The 11,551-nt window shown below is 44.6% G+C and overlaps 1 protein-coding gene across 1 annotated transcript; it reads right to left on the reverse strand.

Annotated features, from left to right (window-relative positions):
• Positions 1 to 556: 556 nt before the first annotated feature.
• Positions 557 to 8,808, reverse strand: LOC125435699 (receptor-transporting protein 2-like). The gene is made up of 2 exons (XM_048502011.1): positions 8,602 to 8,808; positions 557 to 1,194 (listed from the first exon to the last, which is right to left on the reverse strand). The coding sequence occupies exons 1-2, from the start codon at positions 8,754 to 8,756 to the stop codon at positions 672 to 674; spliced, it is 678 nt and encodes a 225-aa protein (XP_048357968.1). The 5' UTR covers positions 8,757 to 8,808; the 3' UTR covers positions 557 to 671.
• Positions 8,809 to 11,551: the final 2,743 nt, after the last annotated feature.

Below are 11,551 nucleotides of genomic sequence, written 5' to 3' on the forward strand. Positions count from 1 at the left end.
GCAGGGGGTGATGGAATTATGAATCCATAACATCTGAAGTGCCAAAAGGAGTGCCTATGATAACTGGATGAAAAAAACCAATGCATCTATTTGACAAGGGAATAGCTTTAAAACTTAGACATTATTGTTTAAGGCTAATACTTTTAGTCACAAGCAATTCAGCCAACAGAAAAAAACATTTCACTTTTTGCATGCATAGAAGAATACAAAGGATATTTACAGGAGAGGGGGCTATTGTTTATTCTGAGAAAAGCTGAAATCCACATTCTTGAAAGAATAGAACAATGCATTTGTAGTTGTCATCGTTCTCAAAAGATGACACCATATCTATCATGATAACAAAAGGAGCTGTTTCCTTCCAAGATTGTCTTTAAAGCAGGCATAGTGTTAGCACAGGTGTCAAACTCGTGGCCTTCCAGATGTTATGGACTACAGTTCCCATCATCCCCTGCCAGCATCATAACATCTGGGAACTGTAGTCCATAACATCTGGAAGGCCGCGAGTTTGACACCTTTGTGTTAGAGAATACAAAACCTTGTAACAGGAGTTCAGCCGTTTTCATACTAGCAGTTAGAGAGCTTCTACAAGCAGACCAAATTAAGTAAGCTGATTTTATCTTTGATAACATATATCCTAAATTTGCTTTAGTTTACCCACTGTTTTGCCATCATTACAGCCCAGAAAGGTATGCAATGAAAATGAAAATTGAGATCATAATAAGGCAAAAGCAGCCAAAACAAGCAACAGAATCCCAGCAGTCTTTGGATGCCTTTGCTGGTATGATTATCTCTTCAGAGCTCTGGGGAAGCCCTGGCCTTTGGGCCTTCCCATGATGTCCACTGCCTTTAGCCCCACCATGATGCGATTTGTGAAATCCCAGTTTGAAGGCTTCACAACGCTGATATTTATGTGGTCCAGTGTGCTCCCATATCACCTCGGACAGTTCGCTGCGATCAACGTGCTCTTTGTAGCATTTCTCCCTGATGTCCAAGATCAAGTGCCGTATGATCCTGCTGACATCCATCTCAGTGAATTGTGGCTCTTCATACTTCCCTGAAGCACAGTTATCACACTGTTGCCGGAAGACCCTCATCCGGACCCATCCTTGGCGCTGAGATTGTTCAAAACGCATGAGGAACAGAATAAAGACCTGATGCGAGGACCAGGAATGGTAGCATTGTGAACACCGGAACCTGATGGGGGAGAAGAAAGAAGGACAAGAATCTTCATACGAGCAACAGCAAGTTATTGTGGACAGCAACCGTTTATTTTTGCACCATTGACATATAATTTATGCTTGGGACCTCATTTCCCACTTCCCCCCCCCCCCAGGAGAATAATGATCAGTAGAATTACGCGAGGATAAGAGTTGTGCTTTACTTTCTGTGCAAGGACCAGAGTACCGGAGAAGTGACAGACAAGGCAATGCTCTGGGAACATTCGTGTGAATGTTTCTGGAGCTGAGGCACACAGTCCACTTTAGGGGAATCTGTACACCTCGGAGTTGATTCCCATGATGCAGAATTCACGGGGTACAAGCCGGTGGTCACCAAACCTGCAGACTCCACCCCATACATGATTTGCACATTTTCCTCTCACTTCCCGCATATGCTGTTCCTTCTCCAGACCGGACTGCGGACTGCATGCATAAGGGCACTTCAGCCTTTGCCCCAACCACACCATGCTGTTAGGGATGACGACGCAGAGCATCAGTGGTGGGATCCAAAAATTTTAGTAACAGGTTCCCAAGGTGGTGGGATTCAAACAGTGGCGTAGATAGCCAATAGAGAGGCTAGGTGAGGGCAGGGCACGGCATGAGTGGGGCATTAGCCGGGCATTCGAGGCGGGGGCATTGATAATTTCTCTGTTACTGTAAAAAACTCTTACTGTAAAAAAAAAAAAAGTTCCTAATTTCCAGCTGGTATCTTTCTGTCCATCATTTAAACTCCTTATAGCAAGTCCTATCGTCTCCTGCCAACAGAAACAACTACTTCTCCTCCTAATTGTTTACTGCCTGTCCAAATGCCCAATACTTTCAAATGCCACTTAATTTTGTTTCTAGAAATCCAAAGAGGAGACTTTCCTGGAAACAAGGGAACTTGACCCACATTTGCTAAAACATGTTTTTTAAAACATTAACAGGGAGAATTATCTCCGAAAAGTTTCTGCTTCGCTAACCAGCCACATAGGAAACAACAGGACTTCATGATTTCTGGACCTAATGGAATTTCTAACGGAAAAGTAGACCCAATTAGTAACCCCCTCTCGGCACACACAAATAATTAGTAACCCACTCTCGGGAACTGGTGAGAACCTGCTAGATCCCACCTCTGCAGAGCATCTATCCAGAGGAAGAACAGCCCTTGCGGAAAGAAGACGCTCAAATTAAGCTTGTGATGGGAGTTCACAGGTTGGGCCCTCCACCTGTTTGTACCCTGTGGGAATCAACTCTTAGTGAAGTCGTCTTACCCAGTTGCACAGAATATGTTTTCAGAGCAGAGAATATGTTGGGAGCTGTGACTCAGCACCAGAGTAGATGCTTTAGAAACAGAAAGTCCCAGGTTTGATACCAGGCTGTTTTAGATAAAGGATCTGAAAGATCGGCTGCTGGGCAGGTCCTTTCTCTTTCAGATTCTGGAGAGCTGCCAGTTAGAGCAAACGTTTCTGAGCTTGGAAAAACAATAGCCTGACTCGGTACAAACCAGCTTCACGCATTTCTTCTGGTATTAGAAGGTGGTACTTACTTAGGGTTCAATCTCCAGGAATTTCCCAATCAAGAACTGTCAGCTCTAAGGTTCCTGTGCCATTTTGTCTCACTGGGACACAAGCAGGTGGTCACCAAACCTGCAGCTCTTGACACCTGAGCTGGGGCAAACTCAGGGCTGGAAAATAGAATGATCAGAAAGGCTTAAGCCTCTCCTCCCTATGGGCCCAACCCAGTGGTGGGATCCAAAAATTTTAGTAACAGGTTCCCATGGTGGTGGGATTCAAACAGTGGGGTAGTGCCAATGGGGCTGGAAAAGGGTACATGACGGAGGCGTGGCCAGGCATTCCGAGGGCAGAGGCATTAATAATTTCTCTGTTACTGTAAAACTCTTACTGTAAAAAAAAGTTCCTAATTTCCAGCTGGTCTCTTTCTGTCCATAATTTAAACTCATTATAGCAAGTCCTATCGTCTCCTGCCAACAGAAATAACTACTTCTCCTGTAATTGACTGCCTGTCAAATACTTAATACTTTCAAATACTTAATTTTGTTTCTAGAAATCAAAAGAAGGATATTTTCCGTAAACAAGGAACTTTACCATATTTCTAACACATGTTTTCAAAACAGCCCAACAGGGAGAATGACCCCGTTTTCTACCTTTGCTAACCAGCCACATAGGAAACAACAGGACTTGATGATTTTTGGACCTAATGGAATTTCTAACGGTAAAGCAGACCCAATTAGCAACCCCCTCTTGGCACACACAAATAATTAGTAACCCACTCTTGGGAACTGGTGAGAACCTGCTGGATCCCACCTCTGGCCCAGATCCTGATTTGAATGGGGGAGACACCTGCACATCTTGTGTAGTTCTTCCCAAACTGTTACAGAATTCTTGATTGTTAGTCCTTAGCTCTTTTTGGATTGTATCCTTGTCGTTCATTTTATGTGAGGGGCCGCTAGCCTCTAGCTGTAAATTTCCCAGAGTTACAGCAGCTCTTCAGGCAACAGAGGACAGTAGGGCCGGCCAACCTATGGTGATCCAGATGTTCATGGATTACAATTCCCATCAGCCCCTGCCAGCATGACTAAGTGGAGCATCGGTTGGCCACCCCTATCCTAGAGGAAACAGCGGCTGGATGAATATATGTCGGGAGTGCTTTGATTGTGTGTTCCTGCATTGCAGGGAGTTGGACTTGATGGCCTGTTGGGGTGAGCCACCCTCACCCAGCAGAGCTTCAGACAGAGCACGGGAATGCCTGCGCCATCTGTTGCCCTCTGGGCAGGTGAGCTCACCTGTCACAAGACCCCCATGACTCACGGTCATGGGTCGCCCTGGACAAAGGGACAAAAGGTGCATACCCCAGGTATGGATTAGGCCCACTCAGGAACACTTCCTCCCGCGACGCACGCATCTGTCATTCTGACCTTCATGTATCGTCATGCAAGTTCTCGGGATTCTCCGGGCCTCCTAAGCCAAGCCTCGGCCCCAAAACCCTAATAAAAGGTGCCAGGGACCGCTAGCTTGGCAGATTAGCCGCTGGCTTCTCTCCACCGGATCCTGATATTGCTGCGTCTCGCCTCTTCCTTGCGACCCACGCGGGCTGACTTCAATGACCCTTCTTGGGGTCTCTTCGAACTCTATGATTCTATGAAATGGCTACTTTGGCGGGTGGAATTTATGGCATCATAGTCCTCTCCTCCCCAAACCTTGCCTTCTCCAGTCTCTATCACCCAAATCTCCAGGAATTGTTAAATCTAAGAGTTGGCACCTTTGGCATGTTGCAAGCACTGATACATACTGCTGGTGCTTAGGAAAAACAAATTACAAATCATCTGTGTCTGAGCTATGAAGTTAAAAGGTGAGCGACTGTGTTCATCAATGCAACTGGGCTTTTCTTTTTTCAAAAATTAATATTTTTAGTGGCCAAATTACATCGTCTTCAGTAGTACTAGGAATAACGTCTCTTGGGTTTTAATTTTGTAAGAGGCTAGTGACTCCCGCCCCCTCTCAAAAAAAAAATCATGGTTTTTGCATAAGCAGGAAACTGAGACCCAGCATGATGTAGTGTTAAGGTGTCGCACTAGGTTCTGGGAAACCCAGGTTCGATTCCCCACTCTGCTGCTGAAACTTGCTGTGTGACCTTGGGCGAGTCACACGCTTTCAGTCTCGAGCCTGGCAAGTATTTGGGTGGAAGTCGTTCTCCGAGGAATGCAAGGGTGTGATGTGGCAGCAGGTAATGACAAACCGCCTAGGAATGTATCTTGCCTTGGAACCTTACAGGGTCACCATAAGTCAGCTGTGACAACACACACACACACACACACACACACACAAAGCAAGAAATCATTTTGAAAATGTGACAGTGACCTCTGGGAAAAATATAAAATATATAATTATTCCCCAATGGCTGCTTCCAGCAGGTCCTCACCAGTTCCCAAGAGTGGGTTACTAATTATTTGTGTGTGCCGAGAGGGGGTGACTAATTGGGTCCGCTTTTCCGTTAGAAATTCCATTAGGTCCAAAAATCATAAAGTCCTGTTGTTTCCTATGTGGCTGGTTAGCGAAGGTAGAAAACGGGATCATTCTCCCTGTTGGGCTGTTTTAAACACATGTGTTAGAAATATGGTAAAGTTCCTTGTTTACGGAAAGTATCCTTCTTTTGATTTGTAGAAACAAAATTAAGTATTTGAAAGTATTAAGTATTTGACAGGCAGTCAATTAGAGGAGAAGTAGTTGTTTCTGTTGGCAGTAGACGATAGGACTTGCTATAATGAGTTTAAATTATGGACAGAAAGATACCAGCTGGAAATTAGGAACTTTTTTTTTACAGTAAGAGTTTTTTACAGTAACAGAGAAATTATTAATGCCCCGCCCCCGGAATGCTCGGCCACGCCCCCGCTGTGCCCCACCCAGCCCCATTGGCGCTACGCCACTGTTTGAATCCCGCCACCATGGGAACCTGTTACTAAAATTTTTGGATCCCACCACTGGCTGCTTCTTAGACACTGTTATAATATTCTTCTGTTTTGCAAAATCATTGACCGATTGCCCACAGACACTGGGGCGCACGGTGGGACCCAAAGTGCACCGGGCAAGAAATCTTGTCCTGATGTGCTTCCTCTTGTTCCATGCATATGTAACCCCTATGCCCAGAATGGGTTGGCCCAGAATGGGTTGACCCAGTAAGGGGGTGGAGACTCGGAGCAGCAGAGAGGCTGCAAGAGCTCTTTTGCAGAAGACCAGGCTACCAGACTCGGACCTTGATTTCTATAAGCCCTTAACACCTTGTTAAGGTAATTGCAATATTGTTGGGAACTACTGGGAAGGTAGTTGTTGTTTTTTGCTATGTTGTAAATGTTGGAGTTTATTGTTTCAGGGTTTCTTTTGTGGTTGTAATGGGTGAGAGTTCTCCTGGAGACCTTCATCATGTTGCAACCTGTTCATCAAGCCCTTGGAGTCTTCAGGAGCCAGCCAACTTGCAAAGAAGAATTTGGACTTGGCAATATCAGTAGACTGTAAATAGAAGGACTTGAAATGCAACCTGAACAGGACCTTGAATTGTAACGTTAAATGTTGATGTTTTACAAGTGTTAATTGTAAAGAAAAGTAAACCATTTTGTTGTTTAAAAATTGTTGTTGCAACTCATTCCAAGTACTGCCCCACAGAACCCACAAGCTGAGGTTACACATACTTCTCACTTTCACTCACTTTATACACAATGAGCTTATAATAGGCTCATTCCGCACACGCAGAATAATGCACTTTCAAGCTGCTTTCAGGGCTCTTTGAAGCTGTGCGGAATGGCAAAAACAGTTGTGAAAGCAGCTTGAAAGTGCATTATTTTGCGTGTGCGGAATGAGCCATAGTTTCACAGTCAAAGAAAAGCTATGTATATTATTACAAACGCAGGTTTCTCTTGGTATCAGCAAAAACTCAGCGTATATTTACAACAGGATGTTTTATGGTAGGACCAGAAGTGTGTCGGGACAAGAAATCTTCCTGTTTGGGTGCACTGAGAGAGGAGGTCCATTGGAGCAAGATTTCTTGTCTTCACACCAGGGAAAGGGGATATATCCCAGCAGCTCTAAAGGTTTTCAACTGCAAGGTAGTTCAGCAACTTCTCTATGGAGTTCCCTTATGGATTACTGCATGGAACAAGTCCGTTGAAAGAATACAATCTGGTTTCCTCTATAAAATACTCAGATTTCCACACTCTGTACCACATGCTGTACTATGCTTAGAAACTGGTCAGAACCTACTTGAAACAAGAGCATGGCTGAATACATTCAAGTATTGGATCAAATTATGTTTTAACTCTGATGTGCGCAGTTTAATATACACTGCGGGCCCAGACCTATTTGCCTCCGAATGGTATCAACTTCTCAAATCAAAAATTTACTCAATAGGTTTATTACTTGAAGATCTCTAGTCTTCTAGAACAGGAATATCATATCTTGTTGGGGCAAGCAAATAAATCATGCTCACCCCTTTCTGTCGGAATAATACCGGAACAGGGGCACATAGCCAAATATCTTGAATGATTAACTGAACCCCAACAGAGATGGATTATCACAAGGGCCAGATCCAATACCTTCCCATCGGCCATTACAAAGGGTCATTACTTATCCATCCCTCTCCAGGATCGGGTTTGTCCACACCATAAAAATCAAGTGGAGACTCTTGCTCACATTATTCTTGACTGTCCGAGATATGTGGGCATTAGGAATTTCTCTCCCAGGCTGGCCCTAGACAAATCTGAAAGTGACTCTGACTGTTCTGTTGTGGAGCTTCTGTTGAACAACACAGATGTCATGCTCTTGGAAAAAGTAGAAAAAAATCCTTTTACAAGTGACAGAACTTTCTAAGTAATGTATACTGCTATATACAGTCTTCCTGTCTGCACTTTGAATGTACTCTTGATTTGTATTTCAAAAATGTCTGGCAACGCTCTAGAACCTATTTTTAAATGATGAAGAAGAAGAAGAAGAAGAAGAAGAAGAAGAAGAAGAAGAAGAAGAAGAAGAAGAAGAAGAAGAAGAAGAAGAAGAAGAAGAAGAAGAAGAGGAGGAGGAGGAGGAGGAGGAAGAGGAACAAGAACAAGAAGGCACCTGGTGGGCCACTGCGAGTAGCAGAATGCTGGACTAGATGGACTCTGGTCTGATCCAGCAGGCTAGTTCTTATGTTCTTATGTTCTTAAGAAGAAGAAGAAGAAGAAGAAGAAGAAGAAGAAGAAGAAGAAGAAGAAGAAGAAGAAGAAGAAGAAGAAGAAGAAGAAGAAGAAGAAGAAGAAGAAGAAGAAGAAAGAAGAGGAGTTTGAAGAAGAAGAGAAAGAAGAAGAAAGAAAAGAAAGAAAGAAAGAAGAAGAAGAAGAAGAAAAAGAAGAAGAAGAAGAAGAAGAAGAAGAAGAAGAAAGAAGAGTTTGGTTATCCCCCCTTTCTATCCTCCTGCAGGAGACTCAAAGGGGCTGACAATCTCCTTGCCCTTCCCCCCTCACAACAAACACCCTGTGAGGTAGGTGGGGCTGAGAGAGCTCAGAAGAACTGTGACTAGCCCAAGGTCACCCAGCTGGTGTGTGTGGGAGTGCACAGGCTAATCTGAATTCCCCAGATAAGCCTCCACAGCTCAGGCGGCAGAGCTGGGAATCAAACCCGGTTCCTCTAGATCAGATACACAAGCTCTTAACCTCCTTTGCCAAATAAAGGTTGCTGTTGTTAAAGATTTCTTGTCCTGATGGGCCTCCACTTGCCCCGTGCATGCTTCTCACTTTCTGCAGGGAAAGCAAGAGCACTTCTGGGGCGACTTTTCATGCCAGAGCAGGGTGAGGGGTGGGGCAGCCAGCAGCAGGTAATGGGCCGTTAACGGCCTGGCCCTATAGCCATCCCTTCATTACCTTGCATGGGCATGTTCCTGCAATACTTGCTTCCATCCGGCTTCTGAATTGCCAAGCTGCTGATCCATCTTCAGGCTCCAGTCATGGTTTGGTTTCTCCTCTTGGATCTGCTCCTGAAAGACTCCTCGCCACTCAATCATGGTTAGCTTTGCCATGTTTGCTTTTGTACCGCTCACGTTTGCTGCCAATAAAGATGGCTCGATCTTTTCCAGAGATCAGCTGTTGGAAGGACTAGTTGACAACGCTTCTTATAGCCCAAGCAATCTCGTCTACCAGGAAACAGAAGGGCCTCTTTTGTTGTCTGTCCTCTCACAAACAGCCAAACCACAGCCCAAAGTTTGGAAAACAAAACTTAAAGTTGTCCGTTTGCTGAAAGGAAACAGAAAGTAGAATTTCCCAAGGCCATGTCTCTTAGGCCATGTCTCTTAAAGCTATGTTTTGAGCAGGTGCCCGGGGACAAAACCTGAGTTTGGCGCCCCCCTCCCCGCCCAGCGTATCTTCTGTTAACTATTCTTATGATGCCACCCAAGTTATGTTCAGGGGGACCAAAGTTATGGTCCCTCAAATGGGTAGCCCCCATCTCAGGTTAGCTCCCATTGAAAACAATGGGGTTGGGGGCACCCCTTTTGGGGGTTCATAACTTTGCTGATCCAGCAGGCTCGTTCTTATGTTCTTATGATCTGCCAAAATCAAGCTAGGCTGGTCCATCCATGCCATAACCACTGCCAAAAGACTTGTACTACACAACTGGAGAGATAAATGCCCATCCTCGTAGTCAACTAGATTGAGGACCTTACAGTCTTATCAATTTTTTCAACATATGGCACATAGATGACCATTGCTCATGAACAAGGGTTGCCAACTTTCAGGTAATGACTGGAGATTGTCTGCTATTACAACTGACCTCCGGGCTACAGAGATCAGTTTCCCTGGAGGAAAATGACTGTTTTAAAAGGTGGGCTCTGGACAGAGGTGGGATTTAGCCCATTTGCACCAGTTCAGTAGGACTGGTAGCTAATTGTTTGTGATGTTCCACGAACCAGCTGGAATCTCACTACCCCAGGGGAGGGGGAGCGAGGCATTATATCCAGAGGTGGGATCCAGCAGGTTCTCACAGGTTCCCGAGAGTAGGTTACTCATTATTTGTGTGTGCCGAGAGGGGGTTACTCGTTGGTGATTTTGCCACGTGATTTTTGCCTTATCTACGCCCCTCCTCTCAGCAGTAGCGCGCAGAACTGGAAGCAGTCTAGCAGGAGGTGCACCGGCGTGCGTGGCAGCCTGCACCTGCGTGCATTCGTTTCCCACCCAAGGACCAGCGCAGCGGCTGCATCCTTGCCACAGCCCCGCCCAGGAATGCCCCGCCCCCGGAATGCCCAGCCACGCCCCTGCCGTGCCCCGCCCAGCCCCATTGGCGCTGCGCCACAGTTTGAATCCCACCACCATGGGAACCTGTTACTAAAATTTTTGGATCCCACCACTGATATGGAGCTTCGGAGAGGAATGCTGCATCGCACTCCAGGTATGCTATTGACTAGGAATTTATGATTTTGTGAATTTAACATTAGAGATTCTTTGCAACCAAGCTTTTGATTCTTTATATATAGGAAAGTCAGATGCTAGCTCTCTTGTGAAAGGGAATGAAAGCATGGAAAATACTGTTTTAAAAAAGATTTATGTAAGTTATATTTCCCTTTGTATGTCATATGTAATGCCTGTAGGTATAACATACTTATGAGGATTCTCTGTTCTTTTTTTTACAAATTTCATTTATTTATTTGTTACATTTTTACCTTGTCTGATCTCCAAGAGGACTCAGGGTGGCTTACAATATAGTGAATAAAACAATATAATACAATAAATATATAAAAAAATATACATTAAAACTTTAAAGACAAGTTACAATAAATAGAATAGAACTTATGCAGGGACATAAAAATTTAAAAGCGGAATATATAAATGGGCTTAGAAAAAGTGGAAACGAAATTAAACCTAAAACCAATTTTTAATTAGCCTTTTATTTGTATGTTTTTCAAGGGTCTATCTGATACCTGTATTTGAATAGTGAAATAAGAGACAGTAAATGTTTGGTTCATTTTTGTACATTGATTTTTTGCATTATAAAAGCTTGACTGGAAAATTTAACGTGTGAATGAAACAGACAGCGATTATTTTCGAGACATATTTTATTTGTAAGTTTTGGAAATATTATTGGTCTGCTTAGACTTAAAGCCAAACTGGTGCAGACTGGTGGTTTGCAAGAGATTACAGTGTACCTGTCCCCAATTTGTTTGATTATGGATTCCTACCAGCAGGTTGGCAAACTGAGGGGGAGGGAGAAGAAGAAGAAGAAGAGTTTGGATTTATATCCCCTCTTTCTCTCCTGCAGGAGACTCAAAGGGGCTTACAATCTGCTTGCCCTTCCCCCCTCACAACAAACACCCTGTGAGGTAGGTGGGGCTGAGAGAGCTCCGAGAAGCTGTGACTAGCCCAAGGTCACCCAGCTGGCGTGTGTGGGAGTGCCCAGGCTAATCTGAATTCCCCAGAGAAGCCTCCACAGCTCAGGCGGCAGAGCTGGGAATCAAACCCGGTTCCTCCAGATTAGAATGCACCTGCTCTTAGCTGCTACGCCATATTTCCTCTGCCCCCCACCTTACACCAGCATCTCTTTCTCTCCATCTTAAAGAAGTTGCCGGGAACTGGCTCTTGTGAAAGGCTGGGGCACTTCCACCACACATGAGCACAGTATGCAACCTGAGCATGCCCTCCCCTCCGTCCCAGGTACCGTGTTTCCCCGAAAATAAGACAGTGTCTTATAATAATTTTTGTTCCCAAAGATGCGCTATGTCTTATTTTCAGGGGATGTCTTATTTTTCTGCTCCACAGCTGCATGCTCTGGTGTTCTGTTCGACGGGCATGCTTCCAAACAAAAAGTTTGCTACGTCTTACTTTC

The sequence above is a fragment of the Sphaerodactylus townsendi genome, linkage group LG06 (assembly GCF_021028975.2).
Source record: "Sphaerodactylus townsendi isolate TG3544 linkage group LG06, MPM_Stown_v2.3, whole genome shotgun sequence".
In the NCBI taxonomy this organism is placed as follows: domain Eukaryota; kingdom Metazoa; phylum Chordata; class Lepidosauria; order Squamata; family Sphaerodactylidae; genus Sphaerodactylus; species Sphaerodactylus townsendi.